The sequence below is a fragment of the Xiphias gladius genome, chromosome 5 (genome assembly GCF_016859285.1).
Source record: "Xiphias gladius isolate SHS-SW01 ecotype Sanya breed wild chromosome 5, ASM1685928v1, whole genome shotgun sequence".
Classification (NCBI taxonomy): domain Eukaryota; kingdom Metazoa; phylum Chordata; class Actinopteri; order Istiophoriformes; family Xiphiidae; genus Xiphias; species Xiphias gladius.
In genome coordinates, this window is record NC_053404.1 from 14,433,904 (window position 1) to 14,453,505 (window position 19,602).

The 19,602-nt window shown below is 38.5% G+C and overlaps 1 protein-coding gene across 1 annotated transcript; it reads right to left on the reverse strand.

The window, feature by feature from the left end:
- Positions 1 to 17,317: 17,317 nt before the first annotated feature.
- On the reverse strand, positions 17,318 to 19,602 carry zic1 (zic family member 1 (odd-paired homolog, Drosophila)). Its single transcript, XM_040127203.1, has 3 exons — positions 18,642 to 19,602; positions 17,979 to 18,142; positions 17,318 to 17,515 (listed from the first exon to the last, which is right to left on the reverse strand). The coding sequence occupies exons 1-3, from the start codon at positions 19,600 to 19,602 to the stop codon at positions 17,318 to 17,320; spliced, it is 1,323 nt and encodes a 440-aa protein (XP_039983137.1).

The window sequence follows — 19,602 nt, forward strand, 5'->3', positions numbered from 1 at the left end:
AGGCTTCTGCATTTTCAAATTTTCTGATACAATTATTTGAGCCAATTGAATTTTTATCGGACATAGGACCTCAATGTTTCTGGTTATATCCAGCTTGGGATCTTTGTTGCACATCGTTTCCAATCCTTCTATTACTAGTTGTTTAATAAAGGCATAAAGTGCCCACAAAGAATCAATTTATTGTTTTTGTTTAAATTATTGCTCATAATGGATCAAGGTAACAAAAGAGCAATTTTGAGATGGTTATGATGCTTAGACAAATTTTGTATAGTTTTATAGGCTTTTATTTTTCAGTAATTATGTATGGGCTAGGGGTCGTCAAGGGACCTGCAATTCCAAAAGTGACCACTATATCAAAGTTGCCTCACATACTACCTGGCTAGGCCCATACCAAAATAAACAAACCTGTACAGCCAGATTACCTCCCTGCATACTCCACATACTCCAAAACACACCAAGAATTCACCTAAAGTCATATTACTTCAAAATTAGTAAACAATCACAACTTAGCTACAACTGACGTCAACAAGGCTAAGTAGTTGGCAACATACTGTCAAGGGGTTAGCCCGTGCCCTATAGAGTAAGATACACATACACTACGTAGCCACTTCCATCAATGATTTAATCAGGCCGGCTGTATTTTTGTGGGAGGCCTGCCTTCATAATGTTGTTTTGTTTTGTTTTTTAATCGTGGGTCATAGAGTAGCAAACCACAAAGAATGTATTTTTAAATATAACACAAGGCCTAGTATTTGTACTACACATTTCTATTTATTGTTAAGTGTTTAGCAAGGAAAACCAACTATCTGTCACTTTTTTCTCCTCAGCTGTACTTGTGCTCCTCTTTTTAGACCCGGAACTGCCAAAACCATACCAGCGTGGCATTTGTAAAGGGGTTCTCGAGGGAAGGCACCAAGTATGGTAGAGTTGGAGGGGTGCTAATTTGGTTATAAAGAAGCAATGCTAATTCAATGGCCTTTTTTGAATAACTACTTGCCTAAAATATGTTTTTGTATGTTTTGTAATTTAATTTCTAGATGTTTGGACATTGTGTGGACCAGATGTTAATCTCCTTTGGGATAAATGATTTATTAAATCTAATCAGTTCTTCTTAGTAGGACCTAGCCGATATAAAGGGGGATGCTAGAGTTCCTGGGAGTTCAGTTGTGGTCATACCTTGAAAAAGAAACAAGCCATTGAGTAGAGCTGTAAAAAGTCAAAAGTGGCTTTGCCCAGTGCAGAGCTCAGTCTTTTCTTTGTTTTTCACAGTTTGTGCAGTCAGTTATTTCTTCTACTTCTTTTGTTGCAAGTGTTGTTCCACTGGTAAATAAAATACACCTGGACTGCATAACTGGGCTTGTCTCAGTTTTTGTTCCTTAGCCACTTGGCCAACCTTACACATACGACTTACATGCAACTACTACTTTCTATAGTCTATCTTTTTAAAGTAATTAGCTTCTTCATTGAAATCCAAATTTGCTTGAATATTTGCAAGTTTTTTTAGCCTTTATTTTTCCTCCTGCTCTTCAGACTAAACGTGTAAAGACGTTTTGGGGCACAAGGAAAAGGGTTTATGGAAAGTCTGTCCACAATATTAAGAAACACAGGCCCTAACAATAGCAGTCTCGCTAAATCATTATAACAATGACACACTGATGCATTAAAAACCTAAAAGAAAATCAGAGATATCCTATTAGGTTCATATTTGAACGAAATGTTCGGCATCTTCAAAAGAAATCACAAACAAGACCAGCAGAGGGAATATAACAATCTGGAGCTTTCCTCTTGTAATTGCTTACTGTGAAGTTTTGTAGTTGGAAATCAGCATCAGCGTTCTAGGATCTTCTGTAGGATTCATTTGTTTTATGAAGGCAGTAAGGGCTATGCAAGCTCCACTGCTAGACTCAGGAGGAGGAAAGGGGTCAATTTATTCTAGCTTAAAAGAAAATATTGGTGTTTCTTAGCTTTTTGCTCATTTCTATCATTGTCAGCCCACAGCCCCTTAGAACTGTTTTTCAATCCATGTAGCTTGTCATTAGATGGATAATTCAAATATCACATCTAACTTCTATAACATTCACATCTTGGTTTGCCATCAAGTATCCTCAAAGATCATTAGACACCCTCAACGATCTGATGGGATGATTGATCAAAACTGAAATGTGTCATTTTGATTTTTAGAAAGTATAGTAGCTTACTGTCAGGTTAATAGCAATTTCACAGTTAGGGGATGTTCCAGATGTTGTTAAGCCTCATATTCATTGTATTTTTTTCCTCTCTCTGTAAACCATTATACAGTTCTGTGAAGAATGTTTGTGGTTGAAACACATATGTGAGAATTGGAGGATAACAAATAATCATTTACTTACATGGACTTAAGGATGAGCTCCTATCCGTATGTCATTGCATCTTCATCAAGGTCCGATGAAACTTGAAAAACAAAGAAAGAGATTCCACAGATTCACAGGATGTTTTTTTTTCTCCAGCATAAGAACACAGACCCATTAAGCATTTAATTCAGCCTGACTCAGGTGTGTTTGTCTGTCCAGCTAAGCAAGACAATGGTTGAACCATTTATGGACTGTCCAGAGTACAGGTAGCAGAGAATCTTCTGGTGCACACCTGCCAGCTGATTCAGCCATTAGACATCACACCACACTGTTTATAGCCCCAGTCCTCTGAGGATGACCCTCACCATGCAGGTGCAGAAACAGAGAAACCATGATGGACAACTGCAAATTTAGCAACTGCTTCCTTGAAAACCTCTTTTATCGTGTTTGAAAAAGACAACTGGATTCATATTTTCCATGCATTACTGGGAGCGCTTAGTAGTAGTAGTAAGGTTTGAAAAGCTTTGCCTCCAATCCAAAAACTGTGAATTTGTGCAAAAAATAAACTCAACAAACTCCTACAGGGTCAAGATACATTCAAAACTTATACTATTTTGTCACATACTTAAGGTTTTTGGAAAATAGAAAATAATTAATAACAAATGACAAAACTCAGTATGTTTTTTCCTATCTAAATTAATGTGAAGTCATAAAAACTTTGAAAAGTTAACTTGGATGTTTTTGTGTGCATAAAAACAAGAAAATGACAGGATCAATATTATCATAAAAACAAGTGCTTTTGCTGACTAAGAACCACTCCTGACTCCGCTATCAACTTTCTCCGAGCTCCAAAATATGATCCTTCCTGCCATTGAAAACATTCAGAGGCCATGAAGCTGCCACATTGCTTATATGGCTTCACCCAACAAGCATTATACACCTAACCATACTCTGACCACATCGTTTTAACGTCCAACCCAAAATAATACTCCCATGAAGATTTCAAGGAAATAGAATATGAAACTCTTCCCCCACTCCAATCCATATAACTGAATACCATAACCGGTTTTAATTCAAAATCGGATTTTAATTACAATCTGAGAAATGTTTTATTTAAAAGCTTTGTGTAACATTTTATCCATTAGAGATGTAAACTGCAAGGTGGCCATATTATAGAGAAAAGTATGAAAGTTGTGTTTTTTTTCAGTTCTGGAAAACTTGCCATGATTCAAAACTTAAATTAAAAAACAGATGATAATCTTTTTTGCAGTGTAACAATACATAATTTGTCATGGCTGAAAATGAATACCATAAACTTCACATACTGCTGGAATTTATGGAGGAATATAAATAGAGGGTATTCTATTAATATTCTTAGAGGAATGCTTAGGCCTGGTGTTATCTTCTATAAGATTCATCAATGTTAGTATTTATTGTCCAGACCCCCCATGGTTGTAATTCTTCATCCTTGCCATCTTGATAAACTGCATTATTTAAGAAGATGTAATTCTATTCCCTTCACACAATCAGCCAGACTCCAGGCCGACCCAAAACAGCAACACACGTCCTCTATAAGCTAGTTTTCACATGTAATGGCTTAGTGTGTTTAAGTTATAGATCTGAAAAAAAAAAAGAGATGAAATGACTCCCTTGATCGTCCACAAGAAGCAATTACAGTCCGGTTGAATGCAACTAATAGTCTAATATTACTATTACTACATGTTAATTCCTTAGATGATTAGGTATTTATGCAAATCCTTTGTTTATCATGTATGGTATCCTTTGTTCATCTTTGTAGTTCAGATAAGATGTGCACTGTTTCAATACCAAACCAGATGGTGGCTTATCTGAACTAGACTGATCTTTCCTTTAAAAAGCACATGATCCGAAAACACGAATCACAAAAGAAATGGGTTTAAATACTACACAAAACCATTTGCATTTGATTGAGTTCAGATGTAAATGATTCATTTAGCACTTTCAGAACACACTGCTGTATTGTTTGGTGTTGTGCAGCTTCATTTTTGTGCCCATCATCTCAGCAATTCAGAATAGTGTATTTATCAGAGCCTGTAAACAAAATAATCATCAACAAGCAATGCAAGGAAAGTGTTTTGTCTTAGTAAAATATGATACCAGGTGAGGCTGCATGTCTTGACAGGTCGCCATTTTGGGGCCACTACTCTGGTCTCTTTGTAGCAGTGGCAACTCCCAGCACAGCAGCAGTACAATTATATCCAGGTGCAAGGATTTGATTCAACAAATTCTAGGTGGATCATTCCAGCTTGCTCTTGGCCCCCCATCCCCTCTTTGCCACGTTGTCTCTCTTCTGGGCCAGTTTGGAACAGATGCCCTTGAAAAATATACCGCCCTAAGATGTGACTGAGAACCTTGACAAAAAGCTGAAACTCTTCCAGAAACTTGAAAGTCATGAACCATGTTGTATATTATAATAATTGGAATGGCAGCAACTGGAAACATTCCCCTGAATATTCCAGAAGATAATGGGACATGCTAATGAGCATGGAATCAAGCCAATCAAAAAAATGAGAAGAGAAAGAGAGAGGGGTGGAGATGGGAAGGTGCCCAAAAAAAAAAATCAAGTAGAGCGTGTGGAGTGGGTGGGCTGTGTGCATGTGTGATGTATGTGTGCTCTGTCTTGGAACAGCAGTACTGTTGAGTGTAGAATAGCACTGTACAGTCCACCTGTCAGAACTGTCGATGCACATTTGGGGAAGTATGATTTGGGAGCTTGCACCTGGCAGACTGTGGGATTTTATATTATGCTGCTTTGCCAAAGCACTCAAGAAACGCCATGCTCAACTGTGGGCTTATTTCTCTGGTCACCACACACAAAACCTGACAGAGGGCCAATTAATATATCTACACTTTTTCTAGTGTGGCTGTATTAAATTTAAATATTTCCTAGATAATTTCAAGGGGATGTTATTTGGTATCTAAATCAGACAGAGTTTAGTTGTAAATTCTGAATACCATTAAAAATTAAACCAACCGTCAGTTCTGTCCCAAGGTAGAAAATTAGGTAAAATTAAACTAAAGTAACCTGTAACTGCTTGATAATTTATCGATGTACATTAAGTCTTAATTCCCTTTAATTACTACCTTAAGAGGAGCTATAGTGCATCGTCTTATTAAAAATGCTGGATTGCATCTTCGCCAAACAGTGAACTCTGTCATCAGTGACACACTACATCTCAATCCTGCAGACAGCTGATTGGATTTACTCAAAACTTGGGCTGGAGAAAGTCTCATGCTGAGAGTAAAATTGACTTAGGCCTGCATTCAGAGAGAAGGATGAAGGGCATCCAGTCTTATCATTCTCCATCCCATGTCTCCCTACTGCCCCAATACTTTCCATGTGTTATTCCAGTGTGTGCCCGAGAATTTTCTACATGTGATCTCGACGTCAAGCCAGGACCCAAAGTCAAGGGTTGAATCAGAAGTGCTGCCAGCTTTTTATGGCTTTGGAATCCACGTTCAGATTGTTCAGTGGATGAAAGATCACTACGGGAGATAGAAGCCAGAAAGCTAGGTATATGGTATAAATAGAGATTTAGCTTAATGGTTTGTGTGAAAAAGTGGGCTAAGATTGGTAAGATAAAAACCCACCACGGGTCACAATAACACCATCTCAATGTTAAAATGAAATGATTTTCTAAATAACTATGATTCAACTTCATAAAGTAACCTGGTTCCGACTTTAACGTCACCAAGATTAACATGTTACTGCATGTAGCATTTGAATTTTATTTGTTAAACCTTAACAAAGTCTCTGTAACTGTAATGTCTAAAAATGCAGACAGTGTAACCAGGGGGCAGTGTATAATTTCATTCCCACTGCATCCTCACTGGGGTGCTGGTTTTCAGACTTCAGCCAGAACACAAGCCTTTATTTGATTTAGGGAACTCCCCCTCTCATGTGCCTCCTCTGCTCATGAAGTGTCCCAGTATGGAATGTCTGCATTATTACACTGCTGACAGAGATTGATGCTTCTCCAAACCATCTGCACATGCAACAATCCTCAACTTTATTGAACTTAATTGCATAAGAAGGGGGGAAAAAACACTTAAGGGTTGGAAAATACAAAGAATGATAGTTTTAACTTTGGATGTTTCTTTTGAAACATATGTTTGAAAGCGAAAAGAAAAAAGGTTTGTAATGGATGTTGGTTAATTTAGATTTTGGTTAACTGCCATCAGCAAAAGTGTCAGGAATGGATGATTTATTGAAACGTTTCACACGGCCATGAGGTTCGGTTAGGTTTGAGCAGAAGCAGCATAAAGCCACCGAGTGATGTAACTTTGAAATTATTTATGAGTCAACAACATATCATCATTCAGACGATCAAATGTAATCCTCCCAAAATAGGCATGGAAATAGTCCTAAATGGTCCTGCTGCATTCATACATCTTACCCTACAATATGTACGTCAAAACATTAGACTACATTTGTTTTTTGGAAAAAAAAAAGGTACTACTTTTGTATCCCCTATATATTAATATAACACTTGCAACTCACATAAGCAGGTGTGTGATGTGTCATCCGCTCTTAAAGGATGAGAGAACAAAAGCCGCAGTGTACTCATATAGAGAATCGACCTGTATCCCAGTTGGATAAACTTTTCAGACCTTACAGTATGTCACCATTTTGTTTAACAAGGGCTAAAGATCAAAACACTAACCCCCCCAACACTATTTTAAAAATGCGTTTCTATGGACTCTAATCCTGATTCAATGTCACTTCCTGTGTAAAGCACAAAGAGGAAAAAAGGAAGGCTGTCTTAGTTCTTTTTGTGTTCACTCTCCTTATAATTTATATCTTGTATCACCAGTTCAGTATCTAATATCACAGAGTATTATGACTTTAATAAATTTATGAGCTCAGACAGAACAGTCTCTGACCTTCAGTGGATTGCATTCAATTCACGAAGTGCTGGCAGATGAAACTTCTATATTCAAAGGACATGACTGATGAGATTTAGTGATGGCAACCAGCAAATGATTGGTTTATTCAACTTGAAACCCAAATTATTATTGCAAAACCTAAATGAAGAAAACTTGTGCAAGTTCCAGAACATTTAAGTCTGGAGTTTTACTCTGATTTAACACCTCAGCCCATCATTTTGTATGTAAAAAAAACAAAACAAAAACTCAATCACACTAAATCAAAACATAAAAAAAGCCAGTGGTGCAGTTTCAACGGTGAGATTCTTACAGAGTGCGTCTTTAAGCATAAACCAATTATTTTCTGAAAAGAAAATACAAACAACTGAAGGACAGATAAAAAAAAAAAAAAAACGTATTAAAACAATTTGCAGAAATAGCTGTCATTCCACTCGCCATTTGGTAGCAACATGCCACCATTTATCTGTTTGATGACAGGGCCGCAGTTTTCAGTTTTCTGTGAAGCAATGACAGATGGATACTTACGTCGCATAACTTTGGAAACAACCTTTAACGAGATATTCAGCTGGATGCTCTTTTAAAGGACTTATCAACACTTGTCCATTCGACACAAACCACTGCTGTGGTCTAATGGACAAATAGTTGAGTGTGGATGCAGTGCAGGAGGGGGCTGTCATAAGTTCAAAAAAACAAGTGATCGCAGACAAATCATGTGACAAATGTGACACTTAAAGAATAGTTTCACTATTTGTTTTGCTATGAGTAAACAAGACTGATTACTTGCAGTGTACTGATACAAAAATTTTATAATATATGATATTTAAAATAATAGCATTAATTGTCTACTGTCTGCAAAATAATCTTGCTATGGAAGATCCATCTTGAACATTTGCAGCCCATGCAGACTTTCGACATTGATTTTTGTGTTGCCAAAGCTGCTGACAAGTTCCCAGTGAGCAATAAACCACCAGTGCAACAGAACTTGTGCAATGCGAACATTGTTGCTCTGATCAGGGTTTGCCATGTAGCTTTGATGCTTCTTTCCTCTGTGCTCCTCCAGAGACACAAACTTTTGTCTAGATTTCGACTACATTCCTACAATTTTTGCAAAGTTCAGATTTTATTAGTAGGTTAAAACCGTGCTGTTTTTCAGCACTTGATCCTCTGGAGAGACTTGACCTTTTGTGAGTGATTACATTTTACTTGCCCTTTCAGTGAAGTATAGTGCTTTTACCAGAACTCAGTAAAGCAGAACTCTACATAGTGTTAAGCCCTACAAGTGGTCATGTTATAAGATAGAAAGCATCTTATACTGAGTTAGATTACTTTTGGCAAAAAGTAATTGATATTCGAGAGAAATTCGTAATGATTCATCATAAACAAACAGTACAATACTTTGAAATTTACAGTGACACATTTTGTAATAAGTCTTTATTAAAGCATCATTATTAAAACACATTCAAATCTGACAATAAAGTCTCTCTATATGCAGACATCAAATACCATGTCACGTCTCCTCCTACACAATGACCTCACCTCAACCAAGACATAATCCCCTGACATGGCAAGCACTGAAAGTGGCTTTATTGTTGTCATTCATTTCAAAATCCTTGAACACCGTGTCATACTGTGGAAGCAACAATGACAGAACAAATACAGGTGCTGCATGAATACGGTCACGAAAAATGATTTTTAATTTAAGATGTGTCCTGCTCATGATATTAAACATCAAAATCTTGGAATCCAAATGATCCAAATCCAAATATTTTTGTTGTTGTATTTTCCGCAAAAAGTGGCAGTGTGAGGTTTTTGGCCACAGTTGTGGGATAATTTCTGTTGCAGGTGGAAACACCAATTACTGATTAATTGAAGGGGGCGGAAAAATAAACACCTGGACCAAGCAAATTTGGGTCAATCATTATCAATCAAACAATGACTGAGCAATGGGCAATCAGAATTAATGGGATACACTAGTCTTACAATGCCGGAAATGTGTGAGATTATATTTAGGAATTATCATCAGCAAGTTGATCAAGTTGAATGATCACAGTTGCACCTGTCAAACGGTTAGTCACTCATTTAAAATAGCTGAATTACTTGCCTGCCAGAATGTTTACATAAAGCAGTACACTATCCATCCTGGAAAAAACAAATTTTTTACACAGATTAGCCCTTTACTCTCACATTAGTATGCTGGCATATTGTTTACTTTTACATCACCCTGCATGTTTAAAAGACGCCAGGTAGTCATGGGCTGAATTATCTTTCAACGCCTTAACCATTCTGTCCTTTAAACTCAACATCACAGCCTAAAATACTTTCAGAACCTCTGGTATGTATTTCATGTTGTAAGAGAATTGCTTTCCCACAGTTTCACACAGTTCACTGGAGCGTCTGGAAGTGATGTGACCCTGTTACATCACAGGTTTCCATCTATTCTCACTTAAACCACATCGTATCACTCAGTTAGCTGTGATATCAAGGAATATCAGAGTCAAAGACATAAAATCGAACTGTGAGATACTTACAGGAGACAGCTGCTGCACACAGGTCGGACCATGTGTTATACATCGTGAAACTATTGAGTAGGATTTGGTATATCTCACTTAACTGATCACTATTTAGCAACTTTTATTTTCTAAAACATCATTTAATGCATTAACATGCAGGATTTAAGATTTTTTTAACTTGTCTGGTCATACTTTTCAGTAATAAGCTGGATTTTGCTAGTGTTCTCTGTATTCCTTCTCACAGATAAAGCAGATTTTTTTGGATTTATCCTCTGGCAAAATGAGTCAGCTATTATTATTTTCTTACTAGAGTCCAACACTTGCACTGCACAGTCATACAAACATACACAGACAGACGCCCAGACACATTCAGCTTCCAGGTCTTTCTTGGCTCCCATCACCAGTCAAGTTGCATATCCTCTTGTGTCCTGCTGATGCAGCTGGTGAAAAAATATTCCATGCCAAATGTACTGTTATTATGATACCTTACATACCACATTTTGTTTGCCAAATTTTACTTTTAATCGCTATTTCTGTGATGCCAGTATAATTATAAATGAATGCACTGAAGAGAAGTGGAATGTGTCAGGTGTGATGGAAGCGCCACATTAGTTGGTACGTTTTAGCAGGCTGCTGTTGATTTGTTAAACTGCAATGTGATGTTTATATCTACTGTACACTGGCTACAAGATGCCAGAATGGCTTGCGGTCTTTGTTAAGGTCAGTGAAATTATGTTTCCATCTATTAACATGCTTCCTTTGACTCATAACATTTTACTACAGGGTTTAGGGTTTTGGCTTGATGATAGCACCACAGTTTTATATCATTCTGAATAGGCTTGATGGCAAACACTTCAATAATGAGTAAAGAAAATATCTACACACAATCACATGACATTCACAGCTACAGTGTGCACTTGACTCTAGTGACAGATGTACTTTCACTATCAGAATCAAACTGAACAAGAGTGAGCCGAAACAATAACAAAGCACCAAATGTTTGCAGGAAAAAAATGTGTTTTGATGTTAACATAGCACTGAAAATAGCTTCAATTCTGCATGCATGAGCCAACTAATCCTAAGAATTATAATTCCAGTTTATTTCATTTGCAGACTTTCTTTCTTTTCTTTATTCTTTTTTTTTCCAGGAATGATTTACTCCTGAGGAAAGAGGAAAAAATGTAATCCATTTCTATTTAAAATATCTACACTCTAAGCACCAGGCAAGCAAAACAACCTGTATTTATAACTCCTTGTCTCTGAAAAATATTTCAAGCTTTTGGGCAGCAGCCTAACAGGAAAACAACAATGAATTTCAGGCAACCCAATAATAAAGTGGTTGTGCAGAGGCTACTGAGTTTAGTAGATGTTAATGTGTTCAAATACTGTTTGATCTAAAAATATTCAACCACTGACCTGGGTTTAAAAATTCACTTTTTATGTTTTTTGACTGTCACTAACGTTTGCATCAGCAGCCGTTCCGATCTTTCAACTACATCAGGTTTGTGAAGACATGTAGTATAAACCGTAAACCCTACCTGAGGTATAAGCTACCCTGAGTACAAACTGAAAAGATTGGGCTACAGAAAAAAAATCATATCAAAATTAGCAGAAAACAGATGGTGTTGGTTAATTGGGAATTTATTTTAGAAAACCTTTGTTCCCCTGACAAAATTCAAATCAGATACTTATTTGTGTTTTTGTACATTATGGTAATGACCGAGGATGTAGGCTTCTAAGTTGTCCATATGGCAAGCACTGGAAAATAAGTTGGTGTGCCATCAATTTTAAGGCATCATGTGCAATATATAAACAACAGTAAATAAGTTAATTAAGAGTTGTTGTTTCATTCTTGGGAATACAAAAGAGCATGCAACAGGATGAACAAACATCAGTTTGTATCAGTCTCAGTGTGACTAAAAACGATTAAAACCTTGGAGTTCATATGGTTTCAGCCATGTTTTCCTTCAGGCCACCTTATGATGCACTTTGACAAAGACATTATGATGTGAAATGGATCAGTGGGAATCTGTCAGTGATTATCTTTGGCTGGTCATCCTCGTTGCGAAATACGGAGTCATTATCAGACTCATCAGACAAGCAGATGTCGGCAAACTGCTCTGTCAGCGAGAAGATCTCTCCATTGAACAGTACATTAACGCACCATATGCAACGCTTCTTTACCACGTAAAATCAAAATGCGTTCTGATTTCAGTCAGGCTGATGAATTTATTAAATCAGCTCCAGTTTGTGCCTTATAAAAAGCCTCACATGCATGGTCCAATTGTAAATAAAAGGCTACACCCCTGTGGCCAAAATTAGAAACAGGAAATTGGAAATTACCATCACTGTTTATTTGATTGAGAGTTCTCATAATACACAATCTAACAGCTATATTTAAGTTAAGTTTTTTAATGCTATTTTCTGATCTTTGTGACTATATCAGTAAAAATTTGTCTGTATGTTTGAATTTTGAGAAACACAGAAAATGTTCCTATTTAATCAATAAGTAATAAGTTTTCAGCATAATGTATGAAAATAAACGTGCAAAAACAAAACAAAAAAAAAAAAAACCAAACGGAATGGCCCTTTAACAGATTACAATGGGTTAAATAAAGGGAGGTTTGGAACAGGAAGCTCGTCGGTTGCCGGTTTCGTTTACTGGATGTAAGGGTCGTTCTACCCTCATTTAGAAATTACTACAACGCCCCTTCCCGCGGTGCCCCAGAGCAAGGCACTTAACCACCACAACTGCACAGTGACTAAATGAATGGGGTTTTGGGAGATGAGGTTACTGGGCCCCGACCTCGCTGCAACTTTCGCATGATTTTCTTCTTCCTGAATAAATACGGCTCAGACACTGACTGTTTTTTGTTTGTTTGTTTGTTTGTTTTCCCTTTCCGGCGAGGCTGCGGAGGTGTGCAGCAGTCTCACCCTGTCGCAAAGAGCTAATTGTTTTGGCCTCATTTAACTACACGTCCAAGGGGATGATGCAACACCGGGCCAGCGCCTCCACAAATCCCCTGCATGGTCTGAACTTAATAGCATGTCAGAGACCACAACTGATGCAACGGGGGTCACCGGGAGCCAATGTTTCACTATAACGAACCCTCTCCAAACCCGGCACTGAGGCTGTGGTGGCAAAGCGGAGATTAATGTCACAATCGGTCATGTGGTTAAATAAAAAGAGCTGTGAACTATATGAGCACCAGTCATGGTGGCTTATCACAAGGCAGCCAAACACCAAACAGACTACACAGAAAAGAAGAAAAAGAAGATCATTTGTGTGTTGTCTTTTCACACATCTCACAATAGTTCGACATTTCATTTCTAAAGCTGGATGAACTCTTATTTCGCAGATAAAACGGCATATTGCTCCAGTGGACTACACATGTGGAGGCCCTGTGACTATCTCAAAGTACATGTGAGAGCGAGTGACGTGATCAAATAATAAAGATTTAAAGACAGAGTTTAAATATTGGATCATAACTCAGGATGAGTCAGAATTTGTGCTAAATCAATAGAGTTTTTAAGAGAATTTGATGTTGGACTAGACGATTTAATTTAAATACAAGCCTGTTCAAAGCAATGTTCTGGTGTGATAATTACACATATTTAAATCAAATCATTAATGACATTAATATATATTTTCCCTTTGCTGGCTTCCCTGTTGGTCTTGAGCTTCATGCTAAAGCCAGAAGATAAAACAATTAAAAAGTCAATTCCAAAATTCAAAAGGACCAAAACAACCAGCTGGAGCTCTTCCTAACGTCCACTCACTCACTATGCCTGAAGACTGTAAATCATTTTCTGTAAAAACCAATGTCTGGATTATCGTTGTTTGCAAACATCGACGTTCACTGTGGGAAAGACTGCTCCATTACCCAGACTCTGGCAATGAAATCGTTTTATGACTGCAAATACGACAGGGTTTCTTAGAGGCGTTTTGAAATGTCTGCATGCCCATAAACTAAAGTGGCCTTGACTTGAATTTGACCTGCTTGTATTTGGGACTCTTAAGCTCAGCAGATGGAGACTGTAGGATGCCATTTTTGCAAGGTATTTCATGACTTGCAACTTGGGGTGTATATAGCCTCTTCAGTTTTTAAACTTTGGAGCAGTTATTAATAGATATCACATGCCCCCCCCCCCCCCCCGCCCCCACGGACCCAGGATCATTTTGCTGGAAACCTAATAGTTAAACCCAACTGCAAATGTTTAACTTATCGATGTAGTTCTCATTGAGTGACGGCAGCTGGGCATGCAGATCAGAGTGCTGGCAAAAGCATGGGCTCATCCATCAAGGGGCACGCATTACAGCTTTCTTCTAACCTTGAATTAAAGTACATGTCAGTGGCTGCAAGTTCTGAAAAAAAAAGTCCATCCTAAAGTTGCATTTGTCTGCGTGTATTGTATTTAAAAAGACGTTTCATTTGTCTCTGAAGAGGGAGCTCACCAGAAAAATGCCAGTGAGATCACAAAATTCATTTAGAGGAACCGGAATTTACAAAATGCAGTCACTTTCATGTTAAAATACAAGTCTATTATGTTTTTCTTTTTCCATTATATGCATTTACTCATTTACTGAAAACCCATGTTGTTTTCAGAAAAGTAAAAAAACCCACACGTTCTTGTCTTTTAAAATGGTAAAAACAACATGAACAGAAAGGCTGAACCACCATTCTATCTGATATTTGATGCGCAGAGACAAGATGCACTGTCTACCTTGGTAGCACAAACGTCAGGCTTGGTTTACCGGCCACAAGTGCTGGTAATACATATTCATGATGCTGGCGCCTGCGCTTTGCCGATATTTGAGTGTTTGTCATTTCCAGACTTGAGCGCAAATACATTTAAAGTGGATGTTTTTCCTGCGTTTCTGTTTGAGCTGGAGTCGCCATCAGCGCTATAGGTTGCCTGATAGGAGACGCGATGCAGCCTGTCGTCGACTCCTCTCTTTTACGAGCATTTTATTTTCGACACCTCGAGTAGGTTCAGTGTAAACTAATACGGCAGAAGCATGAAGTGGAAATTAAACAGCATAGTCAAGGGCTCATGCTTTGCATTCAGTTGTACTGGCGCGTTCAAGGCTGGCTGTTTTTTTCCTTTTTTTTTTTTCTTTTGGCTATAAGGTTGTTGTTTCTCTCTTCAGTAAAAACATGTGCAGAGAAATAAAGAGGAGGATAAATTATGAACTCAAGTCTGTGGCCATAATGAGGCAAACAACCATCAATCCAAACAAAACTCAAATAAATTCCAGGAAAGTATTTTTCCATCGTTATTATGGTGTGTAAAACAGAGTTTTACATTTAAAGCGGCTTTCAAGTTCAAATGACGAATAAATTAGCTTTAGCTGGATTTGGTCCCGCTAACTTCCATATCTGCATTTTTCAATCTGACATCGGCTTTATTTTAACACATCCACTTCAAACTATTCAGCCTTCCAGTTAAATGTGAACATTTTTCTATAAAGCTGTAAAGCGACTTTCTGAAACGAGTTCACACGGCGTGGAGGGCGTCTTTCCTATAGCAGTGCGTCAGTGAAGCATCAGCAGTGGAACCTAGATAGATAGTGTTAAATAGAGTCGAAAAAGTCATTTTATTACCATCCTTCATTTATCTCCAAATTTAATAGTCCGTGAAAAGAAAATATGAATACATTTCAATACATTTCAGCAAATCATCTAAGATGATGGGAGTCGTTGATGTTTTTTTTTTTTTGGTTTGGCTGATAAAAACGCCAGGCGCGCGCAAGCATGCACGTGAACTCTCACCCACACACACAAACACACACACACCTCATCCATCGCTGTTGTGTGTGTGTGTGTGTGTGTTTTTTTTTTAAAGCTTAAAGTTGCTATTTGGTTCTTTTCGGCTGTGTGGAGCAGTTTTGACAAAGCTGCAGACTGACAGATCGTGGCTCCGTGCACACTGGCACTGTTAACCGTGATCACTGGCGGCTGCTGATGTGATCTCTGCCTAATGGGGCGGTCAAGCAAGCTGCAGCAAGGAACAATGAGGGGCCACGCTGACTCCTCAGCGCACCCTAAATCTACGAAATCCGAAAAACACAGAAAAGAAAATAAATTAGATTTGAAAATTAGATTCCCGGACAATTAAGTGACGCAAACTACTCCGGTTTACACTGAGGAACAACCGCCGTGATTAATCGATTTAATCTGCACATTACTGGAGGGCAAAGTGTTGGATGTTCATTTTGAATGAACAGAAGATGCGGAAGGGGGAGTGAATATACTTACTATGACTGTCAGGAAACTTGTAACGGTGCGTTTAGAACATGGTACAACCTTTAGCTTTAAATGAGCTGTAGCCTCTGACACACACACACACACACACACACACACACACACACACACACTTGCAAAAGTATGCACACACACTCAGTAAACATTAAAAATTATTTGTGCAACTAAACATGCAGTAATTATTTAATCGAAATTGTACTAAATGCATTATCATGATGGGAAAAGTCTGCTTTACTCTGCAGCAAATTATTATATTTTGGTGCATCCTATATAAAAAAAGAACCCATTAGTTTTCACACAGCACTCATGTTGAGAACAGCGTCAAACATTAATGAAATCAATGACCTCCAAGGCATTGCATTATTGTATTTTGTAATCCTTTAATATAGTACGAAATGTATCCAAACATTTTTTTGTAAACTAAATTTTACATACGAGCGCATTTCTCCATAAATACCGATCATTTGTAACATGTTACCGGTCCTTTACATGCGGATAAATATGGAAAATTGAGCTACTTACATGTAATAATATTTCCTTTCAGACAAAGCAATTGACAAGGATTTTATATTTATCACGTACATAAACAGATTGACACGGAATTTCAGGCTTTCACTACACGATTTATCGACATGACATTAAATAACAACAATGATACTGTGCTACTCAAACTGGACCTGGGACGAAAATGTTGCACTGAATAGGCTACAAAAGCACATTAATACTAAGAGTCGGTTAGGGCGACGTGTAGACTGTAGTAATACTGAATAATTCACATTTGGTACACAACTATAACATCCTTTTCAATGAAGTCTATTCATCGCAATAATCTTAAAACCATCTCATTTTTCCATATATCTAGGGACCACATTTTCACAAATTCCCTTAAACTGTGATAGAACTATTTACAAAATAAAATATTACATTTTTTTCCAACTTGGTGAAATCCTTTATGTACAAAAAAAAAAAAATCAGGCCTCTACCCGCAGATAGCATGCTTCGTGAGATCTCTTTTGAGCAGTCTCTCAGTAAAAATAAAGACTCAAAGAAATATTGAGGGAAAAAAGTTAAAACTTGGTGGCTGTCCTTGCCTCCTTTTAGTCCATGCATTCTCTTTCACTGACATTAAGACAGCCTTTAATGAATCGTTTGGGCCTCCCATGTTTTCTCAGTCCATGTTTCACTGGCTGACTTTATGAAGTCTTTGATCCCGAGCAGTTTGTAATTTTGCAGTCTTTTCTCTCTCTCTTTTCTTTTCTTTTTTTTTTTTTTTGTTCAAAAAGATTTACACGTACCATTCATTGAAATTTGACGACAGCGTGCTGTGGCTGGCTGTGTGGTGTACTGCTGAGGTTGCTGGTGATATGGAGCTGCTGCTCTGGTTCTCTGTGGACGGTGATACTATGGTGGGAGGTGTGGAGGACTCGTACCCTGAACTGGCCGCTGGAGATGGCTGCGATCCTGGATTGGTGGATTCGTGGACCTGCAATAATGAGAAACATGTTGTAAAAATCATGCTGCGGATGTTTTTTTTTTGTCTTTGGTTTGTTATTGTGCAAATAAAAGACATAAGAAATTCATCAAAACAAATTAAAACTCCTAATTTGACTGATTTGGACATCTGCAAAATTCTAAAACAAAGCATACCCAAAACATTATTATTCTCATTACGATCTTAATCTGATTTGTCGGTTGAAAGAAAAGAAAGAAAGAAAGTGTCAAGGCAAATTAACTTATGCTTCTCTGTTTCTGTTAAGAAAAAAAGGGAATAAAAGCTGAAACCTCTTCTTATAATATTACACAATATAAATTATTTCCGGTCTAGACAAGCTACAAAAACAGAACTGCAAATTCACAGTTTAAAGACCGAATTTTATAATACAGTTAAAAACAAGTGAGCACTGAAGGGGGGAAAAAATAAAATAAATAAAGCCATCGGGTTTTACCTTCATGTGTTTTCGGAGGGAGCTGGGGTGTGTGTATGACTTGTCGCACATTTTGCAGAGATAGGGCTTGTCCGACGTGTGGACGTGCATGTGTTTCTTGCGGTCACTGCTGTTTGCAAACCGCCTGTCGCATCCATCAAATTCACACTTAAAAGGCTTCTCGCCTAAGTGAAGAAAAAAAATGACAATGTTTTAACACTGAGTGGATTTCAAAACTCCATATCATACATTATTTTACTGAAAGATTGTTAGCGTGTAAAAATAGACTAACTTCACAATAGTGAAGTCTAATTTTAAAAAACAAAAAAATCTGCCTTGTTACTTTTAAATTTGGCTTTTTTTAAATCCTTGACAGATAACTATAGTCTACTTCCTTTAGGCTATAAATTAATCTGACTTAACCCATTTAGACTAATGAATAAATTCAGTTAAGTAAATTAAAATTCTGTATTACAAATAACACCTTTCACACGGAATAATAAGACTATAAAAAAGCCTATGAAATATTTTCTGTCGACAACTGCAGTGAATCACATGCCAATGAAGACTCCAGCTGCCTAATAAATAATAACCCGGATCGCATGCATATCTTGGATGGGATTTTATCAGCATGGATTTGGCAGTAAAACAAAAAAGAAAACGGCCAATCTGTACGGATCTTACCGGTATGAGTCCTTTTGTGAATTTTTAGATTTTCCGATCGAGCAAATACTTTGCCACAGCCGGGGAACGGACACGGAAAGGGCTTTTCTCCGGTGTGTACTCTGATATGATTTACAAGTTTGTATTTGGCTTTGAAAGGCTTTCCTTCTCTGGAGCAATCTTCCCAGAAGCAGACGTGGTTGGTCTGCTCTGGTCCCCCCACATGCTCCACCGTCAGATGGGTCACAAGCTCGTGCATCGTGCTAAAAGTTTTGTTACACGACTTTTTGGGATTTGTCAGCTGCTCCGGCTCGATCCACTTGCAGATGAGCTCTTGTTTGATGGGCTGCCTCATGTACCGAAAGAAGGCCCCTGCACCGTGGTGTGCGGCCATATTCATGTTCATGGGGCCATAGCCGTGCAGCTGGCTCGAGGCATAGTGGTCGGACCGTGGGCTTGTAACGTGGCTATACTGGTCGGCCCGTCCGTACATGTCCCCCGAGAAGCCCAGCCGCATCTGGCTGTTGACCACGTTGGAAGAGGCATGGCTCGCCGCTTGCTCGTGGAGCCCTGGGAAGAGCAGGTGACCCGCTGCATCTGAGTGTCCATGTGGCCCTGCGAAACTTCCAGAGGCGAACAAACTGTGCTGCGCCCCGGTGGCGTCCCCGAAACCCCGATTTCTGAAGAGAAAGTCCCTGGTGGAGTTGAAAGCCGCGGTGGAGTAAGAGCCAACGTGGGTCGCGTGGTGATGGTGTCCCAGGGCGGCTGCTGCGTAGCCGGGCGCCTGGGAGGAAAACGCCGTCTGTCCGGAGCCGATATCGTGGGAGCTGTGGTTGATTTTGAAGGCGCCCATCCCATCCGCGAATGGATTTATCCCCAACGCCACTTCTCTCTCTGTGACTTCGCCTGTTGAGTGATGCCGTGAGGAGCCGAAAGTAGTGACTCCTATGGTGGGATACTGCGGTCCTGCGTCCAAGAGCAT

Coding starts and splice junctions, on each gene's coding strand:
- zic1 (XM_040127203.1), bottom strand. CDS start 19,602: ATGCTCTTGGACGCAGGACCGCAGTATCCCACCATAGGAGTCACTACT. Junction 18,143..18,641: donor TCACAAAAGGACTCATACCG/GTAAGATCCGTA, acceptor TTCTTCACTTAG/GCGAGAAGCCTTTTAAGTGT. Junction 17,516..17,978: donor CCCTCCGAAAACACATGAAG/GTAAAACCCGAT, acceptor TCATTATTGCAG/GTCCACGAATCCACCAATCC.